Here is a 24,836-nt window from a genome sequence, read left to right on the forward strand (position 1 = left end):
CACTTACAAACTAAGTGGGTGGTAGCCTTGGAGATAGTAAAAATGGTCATTTCTACCTGGCTCCTGGCACATGGTAAGCACTAGGTTATTAGCTCGATGTTTAGAAATACTCAACACACAGTAGGAAATTTTTAATTTTTTTTCCTCTTTGGCTGAGGACCGTTTGTACTGTCTTATTAAAATACTGTATCTGGAACTATTCTAGGTTAAAGGAAACTGAAGATGCATGACGACTAAATGCATTGCTTATCCCTGGATTAAAAATAATTCTCAAGGCCATTCTTGGTACCAAGGGGGAGATTTTAATCTGGACTGTATATTAGGTAATAGTATCGTATCAATGTTATATTTCTTGAGTGTGAGCAGTGTACTGTGGTTATAAGAATGTCCTTGTTTCAAAATATGAAGTGTCACAATGTAACTTACTTTAGGATGGTTCAGAAAAAATTCCATCTCTGTATCTATAGGGAGAAGTACACACACACACACACACACACACACACACACACACACACAGAGTGGCACAGAGAATGTGGCAAAATGTGAACAACGGAAAACATAGGTGATAGGTATATGGGTGTTCATTATGTTACTCTTGCGTTTTTTTCCGTAGCTTTGAAATTTTTCCATATAAAAAGTTGGGGAAAAGCAAAAAAGATTAAAAAACGAAATACTTTGAAACTACCTTAAGTGATTTTTTTTAAAATTTTATTTATTTATTTATTTATGGCTGTGTTGGGTCTTCGTTTCTGTGCGAGGGCTTTCTCTAGTTGCGGCAAGCGGGGGCCACTCTTCACCGCGGTGCGCGGGCCTCTCACTATCGCGGCCTCTCTTGTTGCGGAGCACAGGCTCCAGACGCGCAGGCTCAGCAATTGTGGCTCACGGGCCTAGTCGCTCCGCGGCATGTGGGATCTTCCCAGACCAGGGCTCGAACCCGTGTCCCCTGCATTGGCAGGCAGATTCTCAACCACTGCGCCACCAGGGAAGCCCCTACCTTAAGTGATTTTTAAAGAAAAAGTCAGAGAAGAAAGAATTGACAAATCAGTTCTGAAACCAAACACAAATACTTTTTATTTATGGGGTATCGTTTTACATCAATTCCATTAAAACCTAAAACCAGTTTGCTGTACTCAAGTTAGATGGCATAACAGTATTTCAGTTAAGCTGGGAGTCACAGGACTTGCACACGTTTATGAAGGTAATGCAAATACTGACGACACGAAGCATTCACAGTTACAGGTTAGCTGCTGTTCACTAACAGTAACCCCCAAGAGAAATGACTTCATGAAAAAAAACAACCCACGTTTTGGTCTCATTTACAGACACCCAACCTTTCAGTTGGTCAATGAATTCTATACATTTATTATACAACGTATGAAAGAATAAAAGATAAGGCGTACAGAGGTATTTTAGCAGTTGTAAGAATAAAAACCAAGGGCACAAACTAACTTTTAAAGCTTTCTGTATAAACTTCAAAAGCACTGTTAAGATGGAGACTGAGAGGCAACGGAAGTTTGTTGTTAATCCAGAATCTAGAGGTCTGTCTAGTCAGATTTATAAAAACTTAATTCAGAGGTCATGCTTCAAATAAGCTGCATGTAATGTTACAGGGGGTGTTTATGGCAAATCAAATAAGGAAATTTCCGACCTACCGCAGCAGTAAACATCTAAAAGTTGCGTTCTGTTATGACAGAGTATTGCAACGTGGAGTTCAAAACATGATGGAAAGAGAAAGGGTGGAGACGTAGGTGAGAAAGAAAAACCAGAAAAAGGCACCCTCATTCACTTGGCATTCACCCATAAACAAGTGCTTATGTAACTGAGGGACATTTTTAAGAAAAAGTATCTTATTACCCTGGCCCCTCTTCTTCCCCTTAAAAATAACTGCACAGAATCAAGAAAACCAAGGGCAAGCACTCTGCAGTCACAAAGATTTATTTTTCAAGGGAGTTCAAAGATTACTTGGACTTCTCTAAATACGCAAGATTATCCCTTTGGAATACTTATCTCCATATTAGGTACATCATGAAATAGTTTTTACTTGGCTTTTCCAAAACCCCTATCATCAAAATGTCCATTGTGGTTAAAATGTAACATCTTCCCTGTAACAATCCTTTTATTTTAGGATTAACTGTGCTTTAGTGTTTAAAAAATTCTCCAGTTTCTAATGATACCTTTTAAACCAATTTCATCTATGATTTATATTTGCTTTAAACAAAACTAGAGTTGATCAAACTTAAGAACTGCTGCCCTTAAAGTGTAATTTGTCAACTTTATGGGATCCTTTTGAAAATGACTCAAGTTTTCAACAGATTGGAACCTGCCTATGGCCAATCGCCACTGGAGTAGCAGGCGCCCGTCAGAACGGAAGCCCTTTCAATGCGTTGGTCTCAGGAGCAGTGCTTGCTCAACATCTTCTATCCTTTGCAGATAGGAATTTGTGCAAACTGGTATGAATGTGTAAGGTAGAAGGGAGTCTACAACTTCTCAACAAGGAATGGTCAAGTATGCTTAATCACTACAGAGTTTTTCCAACTTCTGGTTTATTTCACAGCAAACCAAACCTTTCTATTCGGTAGAAAAAGGAAGTAATTTCACTCTACCATATCATGATTTTGTATATGCACACACACTGTATATACATACAAAATTCCTGTCTTTGGTGGTTCAGTTAGGGAAAAAAATAATGTATGAAAATCTGAACACTGTTGGCAAAGAAACTGTGAAATCATGGTCAAGAGTAGCATTGTCTGTGTGCTTTACTGATTTAATGCCATTTAGAGGTTCACATTTGACCCAAAAGGTCTTGGGGCCAGATTTTGGAATAAACGGAACCTCTTCCAACCGCTGCATGTTCAATCACGGATTCTGCTCACAACTAGGCATTCACTTGTCTAAATGCACCATTAGCCTTCACTTGGTTTAAGTCGTTAGACTTTTGTGTTTTCACAAAACTTTAGGGACTAAATTAGTCATTCAATAGCACCAGATAGTTGAGGGAGGAACATGTTATTTATACATTTCCTTGAGAAGGGTAAGACAAGGGGGAAAAAAAAAAAAAAGACATAAAATACAAACCTAAAACTACCGTCCTGTTTACTCTTGTTTCCTCATCCACATAAATAATGGCTACCACCTCTCTGTACACATTACTCAGGTAATGATGAGCGGCCCCTCCAGGAAAGGTCCTACCGTGTAACAGAGATTTTACCTCAGTGCTGGTGGAGTCGTGTCCACTGCCTGCAATGGACATTCTGCCAGTAAAAGCCTAGCGTGAAAGAAACAAAAATGGAAAGCAAAGCAAAACACCTCTCACTTATTGTATAGTTCTTTCCCCCTCAAAACTAGAGAATTAAACACCATGAAAGCTTAACTAAAAATTCAAGCCACAACTACAAGTGCTCTGCAGTTATAAATTGCCAGCAAACCATTAGGTTTTCATGGAGGCGGCAAAATAAATTTTACTTAGAATGGCATAGAAAGCATCAGCAGACCAAACACGGACTAGAAGAATGCAAAAGGAAAAAAAAAAAAAAAAACACTAAAAAAGTTTACAAAAGTTTAAAACCAATGAAAAAAAAAAAAAGATGCAATTTTAATTTGTTCATCTGTACCTATAGTCAAACCATGCTAGCTTTCACATTAGAAAATCAAAACCTATACCCTGCATGGTGGAAATGATTTGTGGCATAGTATGTGTCTGTATGTTCAATTATTCTAACTTCCATCATTTAAAAATGCTAATATTTAAGTAAACCAAATTATATTTGGCATATGCCTCTGAAAAGTTAATGACTCCCACCTCCTTCCAAAGTTGGCCTCTTAAACAATAAGGTTAATTCTGGCAACATTTGCATATGGTAACAGTTGTTCTGTCTTGTTTTCTGAAATGCTACATTTGAGACCAAATAAATGTATAATTGGTTCATCTGAAAAAAGGGACTAGAAATATGCCACAAAAATTATTTTACAATACATTTTTGCAGAAATAATCTCTAGGTGAAGCTTCTTCTTTTTATACACATATACAAAATTTAAACAGCAATATACACATAATCACAGTGAGGACGTTGGCAAGTTCACCAATCTGTAGTGTAAATACAAACTGCAGAGCAGCCTTCCTAGAGAACAAGCCTACACAGCAAGCAGAGCTGGCCCACTCGATAGCAAACAGCAGCACGTCCCTGCCAAAGGGAGACAGTGCAAGAAAAGCAGCATGCGCTTGGATACAAACAGCAATGTATGGCTAATGGTTGACATAACTGTGGTAACAGTGACTCTCTCGCTGCTATGCATAAAGTCCTAGGACATCTGTTTGTCTTTATACCATTCCACAAACTCGTCCAACAAAACTGGCCCTGAAGAGAGAGAGAGAACAACACGGCTATGAGGCTTCTCACAATGAGGCAGATGAGCAAAGGTGCAGGGGCAGGGGGAGAGCGGGGGAACACCTGCCCGGTACTTACATGCTCCATCTTCATCGTAGTTGCTGAGGTCAAGGTTAATTGTTCTGCTAAACTCTAGCACATTGCACCACTGGTCTTTGTTAATAACTTTATATTTTGATTGCTGGTGGAGGGAAAAGTAGTATGAATTACTGACACACACAATTAACCAATGAGATGGTTTCAATTGCTGTAACAATCAACTTAATAAAGTTCACGAAGGTTAACTCTTTCCATTTGAGGTACGTTAAGCACCAATCTAGGAGAAAGGTGAGAGAGAGCAAGAGGGGAGCTTCAGATGACAATTTTCATTACAAAAATATTATGGAGGCTCAACACAAAACAACAAATACACCAAAGAAACACAATTTTACATCCCCAGAAGTGAAATTTCTAAACGGCAGAAACCCTTTTACGTAAAAGAGCGATAATTCCTATCCCACAGAGATGTGGCAAGGATTTAAAGAGATAACTTCTGTAATTCACGTAAAGTACTTTATTTAGTGCTTGGCACACAGTAAGTGCTAAATAAAGAGTTGCTCCCATTAATAGCCCCTGACATGAACGGCATGCTCACTGTCAAGCTGTTAGCTTACAGCACACGCAGTGGTGGGCTGACTCAACGAGACCTTGCTAAGTGCTGCAAGCGGCCTCAGGACCAGGCGGTCTAGCCACTGAAGAGTTACTGCTCTAATAATTCAGAACTTGAGTCTGATCATAAAAGAACCCAGAATAGCAATGAACTAGTTTTTCTCTTCCTCCCAGACAAGAAATATGCCACACGCATATTTTAAAATACAGTATTCCTGTATAAAGATTTAAAAATAAAACCCAGTCCGACAACGTTTAAAAATCCTCGCCACTAAAATCGGGAACACTGGAAAACAAAACAAGTACTTAAAAGCAAAGAGAGCTGCACCAACGGTTTGGAGGATGCAAACACAAGAAAAGCTCAAATGAAAGGATTATTGTGCCCTTTTCAAAGAAAAATGCAAACTAATATAAGAGGGAGAACAAAGCACAGACCACAAGTTTAACTTTCTAAGCAACTAAAAGCAAAACCCAGTCATCGAAACAGTTGACGGTGCTCCTGGAACTGTGCGAAGTCAAATTTGCTGGCGGCAAGGTCTTCAGCTACAGAACCCTTCACACCCGGGCTCAAATTCTGCCCAACTCTCTGAGAATAGGAATCTGTTTCTACTCATTTTCCAAACAAAGCTAACACTTCTTAAGGTTGTCAGAGAAACTGGAACAGATCACTGGTAAATATGGGTTGTCACAAGTACAAGTAAACAAGTACTTCTTGTATTAAAAACTAGTTTTTATACCTTTCTTCAGGAGTCCCAGTTAGTAATGTTAAAAGCAATTTTTAATAATAGTTCTCAAAGAATCCTATCAGTTGGAAGTTTTTCTGGACCATTACACCAAGTAAGTTGTAAGGAAGCTCACTTCAAGAGTGAAGCTGGAGTCAGGGGAAGGCCCAGGATTTTCTCAAAGATGCAACACCCCCATCCGTTCAAGCAGAAAGCATTTTTTAAAGGGGCCTGGGACTGGACGGCAGGAAGGATGGTCTATGTGACATGACAACCCATGTAACTCACACTTACATCTCAGATTCCTTCAGGTCCTGCAGAGTTACTACACTGCATCAAAGCCAGTTCTTAATAACCAACAGCTCAAAATTCCTATCGCTAATACTTAAAGCAAATGAACGACAATGATAGAGGAAAGTGCTGGATTACTTCTAATACAAATGTGAAGAAAATTTAAACTGCAGGAGATGCTGTCTGAAGGACTTTGTCACTTGGATTGATCTAGGTCCCCAAGTTACTTGGAGATAAGCGTAGATAAGAATACATTACAAACTTAATTTAGTGAGAAGGCAGGTGAACTTCACCTAAAGCCACAAAAAAAAGTAAATCTTGCTTTACTCTTGTTATAAAGAGCAGGAAATCTAAACAAAAACAAGCTTTTAAAATGGGGACAAGAGAGGAAAGGACAGAGCCGCGCCGTCTCGGATGCGTCTGTACTGGGGAGCGATGCGGCACGTGCAATGCACACACAGGCACGCTCAGAACGCAGGGAAGTGCTCACTGACGGCAATTACGTCACCACAGTTGCTACAGGCAGAAAAGTACAACAAACAGAAAATTACATAAAAGAGTTAAATAAAGCATACTTGGTTGTTCTAAGCAAGCAAACATACATTCCATAAAATAACAATTTAGTACCTCTAAGAACTGGTGAAAAACTGGAAAAAGGGGCCAGATTTTTCCTAATAACAGTCCCAACATGCACTTGGCAGTGTTTATGTCTAGGCTGCGCTGGTCCTTTTCCTGTTTAACAAACAAAAACAAGGATGAGCCAGGTGCCCCCAAATAATAAATCCCAATAATTCAAATTTCTGTTTTACTTCAACAAAAAATTAGTAAACAGCTCATTATCATACACTATAAAAACCCTGAATCCAGACTAAGGTGGGGGAGGGGAGGTGTCAGGACACAGTGGGAAGATTAAACGGTTTGGTACTATATAATTTTACTGTGAGAAAGATTCATGTCAACTGAATGATCACCCTAATGCAAAATACATTAGTTACATGGTAACAATCTCTATGATTATTTCATGCGATAAATAAAAATCTGTAACTTGCTGTTTGACATTTATGATTATTATCAACATCATAATCACTGATCCCAAAGTCCATAACTTAACTAAATGGAGTTTAAAGGTTTCTAATTCCATGCTTAGGAATCAGGTTTCCTTGATAAAAATCATTTTTCCACCAATTTTTATTTCTTTGGTAAATGTTTTTCTTGTAACCTAAAAATGCTGTTGTTAAATTGAGTTCATAATGAATGCTGGGGCTCTGGAGGGTCTTCCCAAATCAGAGGATGCATTCACTCCCCGACTCTGGGGGAAAGCAGTCTGTCTACCTGTTACGGTCCTTCTTACCTTGGAGTCGCTGGATGTGAAATCTCCTAGCAGAACACCCCTAACTAACAGCCAAGTGAAAGACAACATTGCATAAGGAATCCAGAAAAGACATTTACATAAACCTGAATATGGGCAGATTAAGCTCATTTTACTTAGACTTGCAATTAAGAATCCTAATTTCTCACTGATCTTTCTTACCGATTTCCATTCGGGAACTACAGGTGGGCAGTTTCTATGCAAAAGGACAGAGGACGTGGGACCCTAAGTGGTAACTTTATATATCCAGAGCTAGCCTCCTCGTGGTATCTCAACTTCAAAGAAAGTCTGCAAGAGTGCTTTTCTACAAAGGGAAAAGGAAAAGTGCCCGGCTATCCCACGTGGGGCGGAATCTAGTTGTTCACCAAATTACGGGGTGATGCCGTGACCACCACTGTCAGCCACATGTGCAGCTACACACACCTCCCAAAAAAACTGTTACCGCAAGGATTCTAACACTGAAGTGCTCTTTAGTATACAGAGAATTTCTGGCCGTGACACTGAATTTTAAAGTGACGGACTGAAACAATACAGCAAATGTAAGGCAGGGCCTAACTCAACAGCCAGCAAAGTAGATGAAGATTCGGGAAGATGTGTGATGGGTCTGTCTTTTGGTCCTGGTTGTACAGCACAACGACCGTTCACCAACAGACCAGGTCGGATGGCTCCGAGTCACCCTTCCCTGTTCTGGCCACACACCTGAAGTCTGAGGATGGCGGGGGACCCCAACTCCACAGTTCAGTGCAAATAGGGGCCTCCTCTCTACAGCCTGCTCTGCTGTCCCCGGCCACGCATACTATCCTGCTCAGGGCTGCAGTACCCACTCCGTGGAGAGGACGACGGCAGGAAAGGTGCCCTCGAGGGGGCCCACCTTCTGCCACCAAGCCTCACAGGTCTGTTGCACTGCACGGGCTCTTGCTTCTGCGGTGCACTGTGCAAGCAAACGGAAAGCTTCCTCTCACCGTGTCACACGGGTGTGGCAGCTACGGCACGCCCCGCTACGGAGCACCCACAAGGAAAACGAGGGAACTGCTGAAAACACACGCGGCACCACAGGACCGGGCCCCAGGTCACCTGCTGAACAACAGCTCAGGCAGCACCGGGCTGAGGGCACGGGCGCTCTGGAAATGCGCTCCCTTTGAGGAGTTTGTCATCCTTCACTCAACCTAAAGTCCCTAGTCTTGCCCTGATACATACTGTGCCTTCTTCCAACATCATCCATGTCCCCGTGACAATGGACATACACTAAGGTGACAAAAAAAAAAGATACAAAGGACCTGGACAGACTCTTTGAAACAGTGCAATCATCTGACAAACTGATGATCATGAAGGATTTCAGTGCATGTGTTTGGCAGCGATGCCAAAACATGGATGAAAGGCATCAGACTCACAGGACCGGAAAGCTGAACAGCACTCACTTACTCCTGCTCTGCAAGGGTGCCAGCCAGCAGCTCGCAATCACTAACACCATCTTCTGCCTAGCAAATAAGAGAGAGATATTATGGATGCACTCGCGATCTGAACAGTGGCATCTCGCTGATAACCAACATTGCCTGTGGGTGGATGTGAGGCTACGTGCAAATGCCCATGACGGGGAGCACTCCGAATTCCTGGGGACAGCACAGCTGAGAGATCCCAGAGCAAACAGCTACTAAACAGCAAACTGGAGACATGCCCAGGGGGGTTCTCTGACAATGATCCTAATGGCATTCTCAAAAGGCTTCCCAATTAAAAGTGAAATGAATCTCCCAGAATGTTATGAAGCAGCCATCAACATTATAAGTATTTAAAAAAAAAAAAAATCACCTTAACAAATTCAAGGAATACAGCAAAGACATCTAGAAACCCCTCGCAGGAAATTCAAATAGTACACTGTCAACACCAACGCTGTGACTCTGCTCGTGGAGCACCAGGGAGCGAGCGGCAGATTTCTGCATCTCAAGGTCAGAATTTAAGCAGAAAGTACCTTGAGACAGGCTGTCCAGAGTCAACAAGCATCCCCAGAAGACCCACTGAGGTTAAGGGAGGAGTGAAACTTCTCCCTGCCCACCTCTTAACCCAACTTTCATTTTCTAAGATAACAAAATAAAAAGCAATTTTATTTTTCAAATAATAATAGGAAACGAACAGGTTCTATACACACACCAAAGATGTACTAACCCCCTATAATACACAATTAGATGCTGCCTTGTGGTCTTCCTTAAACACAGATTTTAAAATTCAGTTACAGATGAGATCAGCCCTCTTATTTACAGCTGCAAGACCAAAGGATCCTTCTCTGAATATTCTATGAAGTTATGTTTCATATATGGAATAAATGCACTACTCAAGCTAAAGACTACTAACACCTAATGTAGAGTAGAGAATAATGAAGTTTTACCAAGTTCTGATTTGACGTTCAAAAATGAAAACAAATATTGCCTTTGTTTATATAAGACTGTTCCAACACAGGTCTTCCTGTAAGATGTGAAAACTAAGCATTTTTTTCTTAAATGGCACCAGTGACACAAACTGAAACAAAGTAATTAAACAGTTAATTGTCAATATGCAAATATAAATATATAACAAAAGTTAATCTTCAAACATCTAGGTATCCAGATACGCTGTATCACCAACCCTTGTGTCAAATGATCTACTTCCAATTTTCACAAAGTTTGAACAGCTTAAAGACTTGTACTTGAAAAGGGGAATGCTGAATTACTAAAATTATAAAGAAAAAATCTTCAACATTAAAAAAGAAATCCTTAAGATTTTCGAGAGAGACTAGATGAACTTTAGAAATAGTATATAAATGCCCATGATCACAACCATTTTAAATGGTGACAACCAAGTCAGAAATCAGTACATGAAATCAAAAGGCCTTCACTGAAGACCTGTAATATAGGTCACGGAACTCTCATTTGAGACCACAGGATTACAAAATATAAAGAGAAAATGCAGTCTTCCTTACCACAGTTCAACAAACATAAGGCAAAAATAGCGCTAAAGAGCTCAAATCTTAAAGTGGTTGTTTACAAAGCTGAAAATACAGCAAATCAGTTTTTTGAATGAGAGTTTTTTTTTTTTTAATACACATTAAAAACAAGCAAAAAGGTCATAAAACCCATGAGTGCCCTCCCACTGGGAAAAGTGAAACTAAACCATAATGCTCTTAGAACTTACCCCAGCACAGTTTTCAAATAACAATGTTTGCAAGGCAATTACTTGATTAAGCTCAACTACTGACAATTCCTTTAAAACAAAAGAAAAAGAAAGATCTGCCAACAGGCATAGCCTCTCCACAGTCGTTTCGTTTGGCATAGATTCTATTACTGTATGCACTACTCTTGGAAGGTAAATTATTATTTGAAACCTAAGTAATGTCAGCGAAGAATAATTCAACAACTATTTCTAATTCTACGGTTAACTTTTACTGAGAACTTAAACTGAGCCAGAAACTGTTTTAAGTGCCTCATACTTCAAACTCATTTAATACAACAACCGTATTAGGATAGGCATTATTATAATCCCCAATTTATAAATAAGGAAACTGAGGCACAGGAGGAATGAAATGACAATCGATAAGAGCTGGGGCTTGAACCAGGAGTCTGATTCCAAGCCTGAGCATTTCATCGTGTACCAATCCACCTCCCTGAGAAGGAAGGGGGGAAGACAGCTCTCAATGTTAAGAGACACACAGTCCAATTCGCTTTACAAACAACTGCTGAGCAAATCTGGGCAATAACCAAACGGTAATCTTAAAGGTAAAGCTGACAAGATGTCCAGGGTAACAGACCTCAGATGAGATGACCACATATTCTTCCTACTTCTGTCCTCGCACAGGCCCACCTTCTGTTTTCCTCATAATTTACAATGAAAGTACAAGGTAGAAGTAGAGAGGAGTACCTATGTGTGTGTGTCTGGTGTGTTGGGGGTTGTGTGGAAAGGGAAAGTAGACAAACACATCGGTTAAGAAGTAAGAAACTGACTCAAGTTAGAAGAGAAAATGAATCAAATGGGCAGAGCAGATGTCAGATTAGAGCCAAGCAGAGTTCTCTGATAACAGGGGGTGTTGAACACAAGACCCAGCAAAATTTTCCTTCGCGAATTCTAACATCCACAACCATTCCATTAAATGGAAGCGACATAGACGTTAGCTTTCACCTGTGACCTCTTACACTTTCTTGAAACACCTCCTCAGAAACTAAGTAAAAGCACTGGTAGCCGGAAAAGTGGGTGCATCAAGGGACAGGCTGTGAGGACTGACTTGTAACAACAGATTAACTGTCACAGGATCACCTCTCAGGAAGGGGGATTCCCACTGGTACCTTCGGTCTCCCCAAAACCCTCCGTTACAACTTCTTCAAGGTTTACTGCAAGGAATGAAAAACAAGGACTTGCCCCTAGAGGAATCTCCCATTCTTCTCTTGCTCACTGCCCTTCCTCTCCTCCACCCTGAAGGCCTCCCTTCTCTCCATCCAGCGCGTCTCCATCTCAGTCACGTGGGAGGGCTCCACTCGGCTCCCATCTCCCCCACCCCACCTCCGAGCCCACTGAGGACTTGCCTCAGTCCTCCCCATCATTCTCGCCTTCCTACACCAAGGCTGTCGGATGCAGCACTGCTGGAAGACCTCCGATAGCGGCATCTCCGTCAATTCATGGTGTCCACTCTCAGCCAGGTGCCAAGATGCTGCTGCTATCAGCACCTCACTCAGCCCAACATTCATCCTTCTCAGAACCCCAAGAGGCAACTCTTTGTGGCTTTCAGCACAGTACCCTGTCTCTGCCCCAGAGAATGTAGAAAAAACAAATTTAACTCATATTTAATAACTAGTCCAGATCAACCAAAAAAATCACTATATTTAGTCTTTTTATCTCATTCTATTTGTCCAATCTTATTCTCACTAGGTCCTTTTAAAGGAATCAAGGCAAAAACGGCTGTTTTACTTAAGGAATCCATACAACCATATTTGTTTATACAATAAATAAAATCTACATTAGGGGGAAAACGCTAAGCATAAAAGTACTCAGACAAAATTCCACTTGTAGAAGGAACTGGCCATTTCAGCTCTTGAGTCTCTACCCCACCATCTTCCTGGAACAGGACACCACAGGACGGTGGACAGTCTGAGTCAGGAAGGTGGTGTGGCTCCGTGGGGAGGACACGGTCTGCACTCAGGGGCAGAGCCCGGGCCCTCGTGTTGTCCCCTCCTCTCTGGCCCTCAGCCTTGTCGTCTGCATTGTGACAAGACTAGACCAAGTGTCCTCTTGTGGTTTCTTTCAACTCTCAAGTTTCACAATTCTCTGCCATCCCTAAGACTACAAATAAGTTCAGGTCAAAGTAAAATTAGGAGAAAAATAATATAACTTTACAACCAAGTACTATTTTTAATTGGCTACAAGATTCTAAGGTGAGGGGAAAACAATCGCACTCTTAGGATTATAATTTTGGTGGAGAGATGTTAAAGGGGCATTTTATCACTTTCTGGTACTACAGTTTCTTTCCTGGTATATTAAAGGGTAATTCAGAATATTTAACATATGTCATTGTTATTTCCAATAGAGAATATTTAGGATATTAAAACTATAACAAAGTTCAGTTCTTACTAAAAGTTCAATTTTAAAAGGTCTGCTGTGTAGTTATGCGTTATTACCTCTACGAGTCATTTTTCTAGTAGGAAAAGAAAAGGATTGGAGGGAAGAAGTGGGGGGGTTGAATTCTGCTTCCAACCAAGACAGAGTTAGAGAAACCAGATTCCCACGCCCCGTGCACATCAAACAACCAGAAAACTGAACAAAATCCATGAGACAATGGCTCTCACGCACTGGTCAGTGTGCAGCACAGGAGTATGACCACTGAGAAAAAGGATAAGACCCCAGTGACAGCAGCATACTGTGTGGGGGTGGTTTCCAGGCCACAGCACAGGAGGGGGACCCAGACCCAGCCCAGTGGAACCCCAACCGACTGAGTTGGAAAGGACAGAGTTTGTGGAGTCCAAGGAGGCATATGATTGGTGGGGCAAAATACCAGCAAGGGGGGAGCTGCACAGAGAGACCTGGAAACCCGCAGAATGTCTCCCCAGCCGCTGGCTGAGGACTTGTCTGTGCACATGTGAGAGGAAACCACCTGAGTCTGGGAAAGAATCACTGCAGAAGAGTACGCAGAAATTCCCAGAGCTCACATGGGGCTGGGAATAGTTTCTATTTCCACCAGCCACAGTGGAAAAAATCTCATAATACATAGGGCCTTGGATAGAATCCTCAGAAGGGTATTATTGTCTTACTAGTGGGGTTAAGTCATCCCTAGACTGAGGCTGCTCTGGACCAGTCCTTTCAAAGGATCAATCTGATTCCAAGTAACTTAACTATATACCAGAAAAAAAATTTAAATCCAACATTATTTAAAGGAATACAACAAACCCCAGCAACCAACAACATAAAACTCACAATTCCCTGCATCCAACAAAGAAAGAATAAAAACTACTAGGAATGCAAAGAAGCGGAAACATATTACCCACAGCCAAGATAAAAATTTTAACCAAGAGAAAGAGATACAGAAATGACAGATATGATGGAACCAGAAGACAACGCTGTTAAAACACCTGTTATAAACACATTCTAGATGTTCAAGAAGGTAGAAGAAAATATTATCACGATGAGAGAAATGGATATAAAAAGACACAAATGGAATTTCTAGAGATGAAAAATATAGTATCTGAAATGAAAAATATACTGGGGCTAGGATTAGCAGAAGAAAAGATCAGTATTAGAAGATATAGTAATAAATATTATCCAAAGGGAAAACAAAAACAAAAAAATTGAACACAGTATCAGTAGCTTGCAGGACAATATCAAGCATCTAACATAGGTATAACTGTAGCCCCACAAGGAAGAGAGAGGGAGAACAGAAGAAATATTTGAAGAAATATCAGCTGAGAAATTTCCTGATTTAATACAAACTGTAAGACCAAAGACCTAAAAAACTCAACAAACCTTAACCAGAATAAACATAAGGAAAATTATGCCAAGGCACACCATAGTCAACTTGCTGAAAAGCAGTGAAAAGAGAATAAAAGCAGTCAGAAAACAAAACAAGACAGTATGTTCAAAGGAATAATGAATGACACCAGACTTATCATGAGAAACTCCACAAGACAGAAGACAATGGAGAACTATCATTAAGGTACTACAAGAATAAATGGTCAATCTAGAATCTTTTGTCCAGAGAAGTACCTTCTAAATTGAAGGCAAAATAAAAGCTTAGAGATTCATCACCAGAAAATCTGTACTATGAGAAATGCTGTAGGAAATTTTTTAGGCAGAAGGTAAATGATAGCAGATAGAAACCTGGATCCACACAAAAGGAAGAAAGAGCACACAAGTGGTGTATATTTGGGTAAATATAAAATATATTTTTGCCTATTTAAAGCAAAAATGATATTAATATATACTATGATCTGAATGTTTGTGTCTGCCCACCCCCCCCAATTCATATGTTGAAACCCTGATCGCCAAGATGATGGTAATAGGAGGTGGGGTCCTCAGCTGCAGAGAGCTCCCTCCTCCCTTCCACCACGTGAGCTTATGGCAGAAAGACACCTATCCTGCTGGCACTGTGATCGTGGACTTTCCAGCCTCCTGAATTATGAGAAATAAATGTCCATTATTTATAAGCTACTGAGTCTCTTGTATTTTGTTACAGCAGCCTGAACAGACTAAAACAACAGATTTTGAGATGTATAATACATGTATAAGTAAAATGTATGACACAGCAGCAAAAAGTACGGAAGGGCAAAATGAAAGTGCACTATTGTAAAGGCTCCTGCATTATACATGAAGTGGTATAATATTATCGGAAGATGGACTGTGAAAATTGAAAGATGTATACCGTAAAGCCTAGAGCAATTGCAAAAAAATGAAACAGAGACACAGCTAATAAGACAATAGTGGAAAAGAATGATTCAAATGGAATCTAAAAAAACCCCTCAATCCAAAAGAAGTCATGAAAAGAGGAAAAAAGGAACAAAAACAGATGGGACAAAAAGAGAAATGAATAGCAATTTAGGAGATGTAAACTTAACCATATCAATAAATACATTAAATGTAAATTGTTTAAGCATCTCAAGACATATATTGTCAGACCCAACTATGCATATGCTATATATAAGAAACCCACTTTAAATATAAAGGCACAAATAGGTTTTTAAAGAGGATGGAAGAAAATATATCATACAGACTTTAATTTAAAAAAAAAAGCAGAAATGGCTATATTTGTATCAAAGTAGATTTCAGAACAAGGAATATTATCAGAGATAAAGAAAAACATTTCATAATGCTAGAGGGTCAGTTCTTCAAGAGGACGTAATACCAAGTCTATCTAAACCTAATGCCTGAGCTTCAAAATACATGAAACAAGAAATGATACAAATGACAGAAGTAATTATAGTCGGAGAGTCCAACATTCCTCCCTCAGTAAATGATAGAACAGTAGGCAGAAATCAATAAGGATACAGAAGACCTCAACAACACTATCAACCAACTTGACCTAACTGACATTTATAGAACATTTCACCAAACAGCAGCAGAATATTCATTCTTTTCAGGTACACACAAAACATTCATCACAGCAGACCATATTCTGGACCACACATCAAGCCTCCCTGCATTTTAGTGCACTGAAACTGTCCAGAGTATGTTCTCTGACCACAGCAGAATTAACGATAAAAAGATTACTTGGAAAGTCCTAATAGTTGGCAAATAACACAAGCCAACACACTTCTAAATAACCAATGAGTCCAAAACAACCACAAGGGAAACTGGAAAATATTCTGAACTGAATGGAAATGAAGACACAACACCTCGACACTTGTGGGATACAGTTAAACCAAACAAAACAAAGGATTCAATAATAAACTCATCTTACAGCATATTTTAGCTAAACTGAAATCTATTTGGTAATGATTAAATACGGGTGGTTGTTATTCATCATTACATAAAGGGGCTTAATTTGCTGATATTACTGATACTCTCCTTAAAAGGCAAAGATCTCTGTGGGCTGCTCCCAGGGATATGATGAAAGAAAACAGGCACTCCCTTAACCTGTCAGAAAAAATGCAGGCCTGTACCCAAACCCCAAGGCCAAGCTAGAGGGACACGAGGGCCATGTAAGCAAGGGCACGTGTTCTCTCCGGGGCAGGAGGATTCTGTGTGACAGTGGAGGCACGTGGCTTGGGCCCAGAAGCCCGACGCTGAAGAGAGCAGTCGGGGAACAGACCTGGCTCCAAGCGGAGCCTGGTGGGACAAAAGGCAGGCAGCAGAGAGGCGGGGGCAGGCGGCAGGTTCAGCGCACTGCTGGTTCCACGTCAGCACAACACAGGCGTCTTGTGGGAGAGGAAGCCTGGGACTGGACTACGAGGGCCTGGAGGGAGCCGCAGACGCGACCTGGAGCCAGAACCTCAGTTTGAGTCCTGAACCTACTGCTAAGCAATGAGGCGGCCCTGCCCCAAGTTCCCCACTCCTCTGTGAAGGAGGACAAAACCATCCCATCCGTCACTCAGCTGCGGGGGGAGCAACTGTACCATCCACACGGTGGTGAAGCACTACACTCACACGGAGGCGATGGGTGCAATGGCTCGGTGAGCTGAAGGTGCCCGAGTGGCCCCAGGATGAAGGAAGATGGACGACACCCTACTGGTGTGAGTGTGGGTGAGAAGGGACAGAACGTGGACGCAAGGCCACGGCAGCAGTACAGGCGAGGGGCACGGCCTCAACCCCAAGGCTGTGGTGGAAGCACCAAGAAAGAGGCAACAGAAGGGGCCTCGGTGACCAGCCGAGAAGGGGATGGAAAGCCAGGGAGGAGCAAAACGGAAGCCAGTTCTAAAGCAGTGGATATGTGGGAAAATTTGACCCTCAAACAAGGAAGTTAGAAAATATTTTCGTGAGAAGGCATGATGCTTCTAAACAAACTTTTGCCCATACAATAGGACACTGCTGACTTTGGAAGGAAAAAAAATCTCATGAAACAAAACATTTAATCCTAAAAACTATGCATCTATTCTAAAAGCATCTGGCAAACAAATTCTATATACAATTACACAAACGCTGTTTAGTAAAACACTGCAACTGAATTTCACCATATTACTTCTAACATCTATAAATTTTCATGCGTGTCCTGATTTTACTTGAAGGTTGCAAAAATTCACAAGTGAGGACATCACAGTGAACTACTAATGTGTTATTATAGATGCACCGGAACTCATCAGCAAATAAACCTTTGGCTGAGCTAACAGAGCCAAAGCGAAGAAAAAGTGAAAAGATCAACAAGGTGGTAAGAAAAAAGAATTGTCACTGAGTTCTCTGCTTAAAAAAAAAAAAAGATTAAAAAGAAATCATCAATCAAGAAAGCCTAGTCACCTGAACCCACCAAACACACAAACATAACAGAAACCACCATTCTGCAATAAAGTGTAATCGTATATATGGGCCGTGGACAGTGAATGAACACAATGCCAACTTATACCTCAGAATTCGCTACTTACGGTGACCAGGCTGAAAAATACAGCTTTATGTCACTCCAGTAGAACCACCTATTCACCTACTTGGACTGGCTCACTACGTGACAAACAAGATGATCACTTCTCAAAATGATGACTAGAAACTATGTTTGAATAACGTCCACTGAAATTAGCTTACGTTTGAAATTGAAACGATTTTCAGATATGATATAGCACCCAAAATGAAACTGGCTTTGATCTGACTAACTCATTCCAGTAAACTCAATGGGTGAAGCTTTGCCGTTTCGTGAGAAGGAAAAGATTTGTCAAGCTTACCTAAGAGACATTTAGAACAGTGTCTATTACATGCCCATTTACAAATTACTTCTAAGCCAATCTCAAGAGCTATTAATAGTCTGTCACTAGAGCTTTTTGCTGACATACCACATTCTTGCCCAGAATCAGTTAGTGTAGAAAGTGTACACATAGAGAGAAATTCTAACTAGCATCCTGGGAGTAGCTTATTCAACTTCCTTGCTGTAGTACATAAAACAAACCTCAAAAGGGGAGGGAGAGAGGGAAACATCTGGATAGCCTCCAGAGAACTCACCCGTGCAAAGTCAAACGCGTATCTGTAAATAAGTTTAAAGTTTGTAGAATCATTTAATAATGATCTTAAGTAATCCAAAGTATTTCTGAGTTTTTCTGTTGTATCACATCTAGAAAAACAGAATAAAGGCAAATTATAAACCGAGTTTTTTTTTTTTAACGTGGGGCAGTAATATAAAACACAATACCAAAAGACAATAAAAACCCTGGAGTTGGAACATGTCCACGATGAGCTATTTTCTTCCTACACTTTTTATTTTAAGAAATTTCAAATGTACAGAAAAGTTGAAGGCCTAGTAAATACGCACCCATATACCCATCCCCTGGGTCCACCACGAGCACTGTCACATTTGTGCTCGCTCTCTCACATACGTGCACTGTTTCCTGTACCATTTGAAAGTAAGTTGCCAACATAATGCCACTTTCCTCCTAAACACTTCAATGCCATCATCACTCTTAATATCCTAGAAATGTTAACTTTCTGAGCTAATATATGACCCATGCGCAAATTTCCCAATTTTCCCCGAGCTGCTTCTTTTCATCTGGGATCCAGTCAAGGCTCATGCACTGCTTTCAGGTATCTATCTCCTTAGTATCTAGAAGGTGTCCAGCCTTTTTTCTTTCTTTCTTGACCATGTCATTTTTTAAAAGACCAGACTAGTTGTTTTGCAGAATCTCAGTCTGTCAGATAATTTCCCTATGATTATATTTAGATTAAGTGCTCATGATAAGAACCCTCCACGTGATGTCCTTCTCAGTATACCCCGTGAGGAGGCTCATAAAGTCAGTCTGTCCCATTACTGGTGATATTAAGTTGATTCATTTGGTGAAGGCAGCGTCCACCAGATTCTCCACTTAACGGTACTCTTCGCCCTTCTGAAATGGTGTGTAATCTGGGGGATGATACCTTGAGACTGACAATCCTGTTCCTCAACAACATTTCACCAGGTGAAACATTTTAGCATCTGTTGATGATCCCTGCCTGAATCAGTTTTACATCTGAAGGTACAAAATGGTGATTTTTCTAATTCTATCATGCTTTTACACTTACAGGCTGGAATTGTTCTATAAAGAGTTCTACTCACCATCTTTCTTACTTTCTGGACTTAAGGATTTTTGCCTTTTACTCAGTGTTATAATCTGCTACTGTCTTCATTCTTTTTGATGCATAAATTGTCCTTGTTTGGGCAGTGGCCCCTTCAAGCTGGCTCCAGTGTCCTTCTGACATGGCCCCCGTCAGTCTCTGAGCACGTCCTCACTTTCTGGCACAAGATATTCTAGCTCACCTTGTACTCTCTCTACCCTAAACTTGAAATCAGCTATTTCTCCAGGGAGCCCCTAGTGATGACAATCTATTTTCACAGGTAAGTGACACACTGTTTATTTTTCTTAAGTAGACTGATTGGTTATTTTTACAAACTAATTTTCTGTTCATAATATCTAGCCCTTAAAAATGAGAACAAAGAGTCATCATTTTCACTGACAATATTAAAGCTTTTCAATGCTGCATGTGTATCCTTGCGTTTCTCTGTAGAGCTTTTACCTCCTACTAAGTATAGACAATACATATTACAAGTATTATCAATGTAAATATTTTACATACTTTATAAACTAAAATATGGTTCATAATAGAGTGTACTAATGTATTTTTAGCAATAAATTTGTGAAAGCTTTTTTTTTTTTGGAGCTATCTACAAAAAACTCCCCAGGATCTATTGAGATGATAAAATATCTAAAAGTCAAAAGTTACAGTAAATATTTCATTTCTATGAGTCTACAACAATTTAGAATGTGCTTTGTTTCTTCCTGATGTTTCTGAAAACTAAAAAAGATTAAAATTAGACTTTTAGAAGTCAGAAAAGCCTTCTTTAAGGGACTGACATGTAAGCTGAGAGCTGAAAGATAGGTGGAAACTAGATGTTTTTGGAGGGGAGGGCTTTCCACATTAAAGGAACGGTATGTGCAAAGGCCCAGTGGCAGAAGGGAGCATGCCAAGTCCAAAGACTAAAACAAAACCACTGTGACTGGATTGGGTAGAGTAAGAGGGGAAGTGGTCCAAGATGAAGCTGAAAGGGAGGTAGGGCCAGACCACAAAGGGTTTTTGTGGTCCACAGTGGGTTTTTTTGTTTGTCTTGGGAGGTTTTTTTGAATCCTAGAAACAATGGAAGCCACCTCCTATCATGGGAGAGACCGTGATCAGGCTTCCATCTTGAAAAGCTCACTCTGGATCTCTGCGGAGAAAGGTTAGGGAAGGAAAAAAAAGAGACACTGACTGATAGCCTAGTTACAGAGATTTACTGCCAGAACCCAAATGAGGGTTGCTGGAGGCTAAAAGGATGCACAAGAAAGCAGTAAGTAGAGCCTGTGAGGTAGGAGTGGGAGCAGGGCTTACCTTGCATTGGGCACTCTACTGTATGGCTCGATTTTCTTATCATGTATATAAATAACGAATAATATTTTATTAGTAATAATATGGGGGAGGATCAAAGAGGAGGGAAACCAGCTAACCCCAAAACATCTAAGGCCAAGGTTCCCCTCTTCATTTGGAAAGAAGGTTAAGGACGAAAACCACAGGAAACTGGCCAGATTTGGGTCAGTGGTTTAGTTTAGTTAGTCCTGCCCAATGAAAGGAAGAAGAGCAGTTGTTTGTTTCAACAGATTCTAGAGCAGGAACCACTCATTTAGATGACCATTGCATAGCTAAAAGAAAATAAAGTCGCTGCAAGGTGAATATGACGTCTGCAGCGTGCCTGGAAGCAAGTCCAGCCACACCGGCAAAGACGTCCCTACGTCTGCAAGACGCTTGGAGAGCCCATCTGGAGTGTCAAGCATAAAACGCCCAAAGTAAAATTTTCACTTCGTGCATCTATTAAGGATGGGTTAGAGACGATACTGTCAATAAGGGGTTTAATCTGCTTTAAAAGGGGTCTTGTCCTGTGGAGACTGTGGACTAACCCCCATCAGGGCGACAGGCCGCTGAATCACCCTGTCTGAACCGCACGTTGCCATCTAGTGGCCACTCAACAAGGCCATCTGCAGAGGGGCTCAGTTCAAACAAAGGGCCTGTGAAGAAACAGGCTCCGCCTGAGACTTTTCAGAAAGCAGCCACATCATTCAATACATTTCCCCCTGCTTTTCTGTGTACCACGTACTAGGAAACTTGCGGTGGTCATACAGGGACAGTGCCAAACCGCTAAGGGGCATCTTTCCCCGTAAGAAAATACGCATATACTGTGGAATGAAATCATTGCTTGTTTGAACTCTGCTGCTGTAACACAGTCAGAAGCAACAAGAATCAGGATAATAATCCTCAAAGGTTATAAAATCAAAGGTAGTTCTCTCCCATTACCCCGGGACAGCCTTTGCCCCTTCACTTGGTCAGCCCAAAGGTATTTTTCCAGCCCATCACCAGTTCTCTGCAAAGTTAGCTACAACTCTAACACACTTTTTTGGGGTTTTGTTTTGTTTAGCTTAAACACTCTATAAGCTTAATTCATCAGAGGTAACTTTAAACCACACATTGGAACAAGGCAATAAAAAAAACAGTCAATTAAAACAAGAGCTGGGAACTCCCTGGCAGTCCAGTGGTTAGGACTTGGCGCTTTCACTGCCAAGTGCAAGCCATGTGGCCAATAAATAAATACATAAATCAATCAATCAAGAGCTGTGCCTTCTCTGAGAACGACTGCGGGAACTTGGGGATAGATGTTCCCTACCAGCTGCTGTCACTGCTTCCAAGAGTCACAAAACATGGCCCTGGAGAGGCCAAGCACACAACTCCAGATGGCATCCAGGAGACTGATTTCTGGGTGCCCTGGGGAAAGCCACATTTCATCACTTCAACGTTCCTGGTTTTAGGGACATTACCAGGGACACCCAGGAAGTGGCAGAACCGATTCAAAACTCTCTGGTTCCAAAACCCATGGACTTCCTATTTCTAGCATGCGCTCACTGTACAGTTACCATTTTTTTAGAAAAGGTTTTGTTATATACACTTTAATTCCAGCTTGAGTCCGTAAAACTTCACTGGACAGGTTTAATAAAGCCAAAAATGAGAAAAAAAGAAAAAATCCAAATAGAAGACAAAATAGATCATTCAAACGATGGACTACTTTCCATCTTTAGAGCATATAAAGGATTAGCCTCTGAGTTCTCTTATTTATTGGGTGCAAATACCTTATAAATGCAAGTAGCATAAAGAGAAGTGACCTTATTACTTCTGGATATTCTGCCTGAACACTGCTTCCAAGCTCCTGCCCCAAATGGACTTTGTCTTGTTCATGGCTTTTGTTTCCCCAGGACCTAGAATTCTGTGCTTGGCACACCTCTGCCACTCAAATATTTGCTGAACAAATGACGAGCCCAGGGAGGCAGGAGGGGAAGGGGGAGGAAGTTCTTAAAACTTGAAATTGTGCTATTTTTGAACTACAGAGAACCTTAAAGGTTATTGTGAGTAATCACCTTCACCTCACTGATGAGGAAACTAATCTCAGAGTTTCATCTCACAGAAGAAAGCAGATTCCTCAATTCCTTCACAGTGGATCAGGTTTGTTACTACACTGTAAACTGCGAAGGCCAAGTGGCAGCATTCTATGGGAATCCACCTGCCACTACCCGTGTCACACAAAGTGGCGAGCAGAGTTCCCCACAAAGAGCTTGTGGGGAGCCCCCCACCCCATGAACACACACGTAGGCCTCTTTCAGGAAACTGTGTATTTCAATTCCCAGGCGACGCAATCCTCAAAACATGGGCAAGGCCTGGCACGGGGTGATATTCTTTTGCAAAGGCAAATGTAAAAACAAATCTATAACTGTACAAAAATGGATACTACACCCGCTTAAGACACATGAAACTGTGCCTGAAGGAATGCTGATGGTGCCTTCTCTAAAGCCATGAATAAAATCTTGATTTGGCTGTGCATTCATCATTACAAGGATACTTAAAAAGGAGCAGCCATCACGTGCTCTATCCGGAAAGCAACAAAGGGAGGCAACACGGAAAACAATGCAGGAGTTAGTAGGCTGGAAATTGTAAGGAGGTGTTCCCCAACACGACATACACAATTTTAAGAGATTCCAGAGACTTAACCCTAAAATTCTAGACCATGCTGAGAGGAAAGCGTATCTGTAAAAGGGTGATTTGGCTTTTACCTAAAATGCACTTGTCATCAGACAATAGCTGTCAGAGGAAGAATGTGACTGAAGAATCAGAAGTCTTAGGTTTTCCTCCCATCCTACCACTTTCTTTCACAAATCAAATACCCCTTCTAAGCCTCAGTTTGCCCATCTGTAAAATGTGCAGGGTAAAGCCTGATCTGCCTAGGTAGCTGTGAGGCTCAAATGAAAGAACAGTGAACAGGCCTCATAAAACTACTAAAACACAACGAAAATGAAGCACTGTTACCAATGCCAAAGGGACAATGATATTGAAAGTTGACAAATTACAAAATTATTTAAATAAAACCATAACACCATTTCAATTCCAATTTTAATCCAGTAAAAACTGAAGTCTATTATTCCTAGTTAAAGTAAAAAGAAAGAGAAGCCATTCAAGTACTTTAAATCAGTTACTGTATTAAGAATTAGCACCTCCCCTTCAAATATCATTTGAAATGTTTCATCATCCACCTCAAGTGTATCTTTCAACGAATAAAAGAGAATGACAATTTGTTTTCTTGAGTGAAACTCTTAGCAAGCACACACACGTGAACAGACACACATGCATGTAAGCACGAAGTGAACACATAAAACTACTGATTTTTTCCCCTCAATTCTGGCCCAGGTAACATAAACAGAATCTTTATTATTATTATTTTTTAATCACTAGAGTAATGAAGTTCTAACTTTTCCCAAAGCTAATATCAGAATATATCAAATAAAAGATATTGAATATCTTTAAAGTTATACTTTACTCAACTTTTCTCATTAATTATAAACCAGATGCTAATGCTTTGATTTTAAACCTGTGCTGTCCAATAGCATAGCCACTAGACACATGTGGCTACTGGGCACCTGAAATGCAGCTAATGAAGACTGAGATGTACCATAAATGTAAAATATACACCAGATTTTCAAGATTCAATATGAAAAAGAAGGTAAAACAGCTTTTTAAAATATTGGTTACATGTTGGAATGATAATAGTTTGGATACTCTGGATTAAGTACAATATATTAAAATAAATTTTACCTGTTTCTTTTTATTTTTCTAAATGTGGCTATTAGAAAATTTTAAATTATACCCGTGGCTCACATATATGAGAAAAGGATGGCCTATTTCTATTGAGCTGCTCTAGAAGAATACTAAAATAAACGATATACATTATATAAAAACTTTAAT

At 40.5% G+C, this 24,836-nt stretch overlaps 1 protein-coding gene across 4 annotated transcripts in view; it reads right to left on the reverse strand.

The window, feature by feature from the left end:
- Nucleotides 1–1,045: 1,045 nt before the first annotated feature.
- The window catches only part of DCUN1D4 (defective in cullin neddylation 1 domain containing 4), an 81,349-nt gene continuing 57,558 nt past the window's right edge, over nucleotides 1,046–24,836 (reverse strand). For all 4 annotated transcript variants that reach the window (XM_059923032.1, XM_059923033.1, XM_059923031.1 and 1 more), the window contains 4 exons: nucleotides 18,501–18,609; nucleotides 6,677–6,781; nucleotides 4,467–4,569; nucleotides 1,046–4,358 (listed from right to left, as the gene is read on the reverse strand). In XM_059923032.1, the coding sequence (XP_059779015.1) occupies nucleotides 4,303–4,358; nucleotides 4,467–4,569; nucleotides 6,677–6,781; nucleotides 18,501–18,609 (373 nt within the window). In that variant the 3' untranslated portion in view covers nucleotides 1,046–4,302. The remainder of the gene's footprint in view (nucleotides 4,359–4,466; nucleotides 4,570–6,676; nucleotides 6,782–18,500; nucleotides 18,610–24,836) is intronic.

This window comes from Balaenoptera ricei, chromosome 5 (genome assembly GCF_028023285.1).
Source record: "Balaenoptera ricei isolate mBalRic1 chromosome 5, mBalRic1.hap2, whole genome shotgun sequence".
Classification (NCBI taxonomy): domain Eukaryota; kingdom Metazoa; phylum Chordata; class Mammalia; order Artiodactyla; family Balaenopteridae; genus Balaenoptera; species Balaenoptera ricei.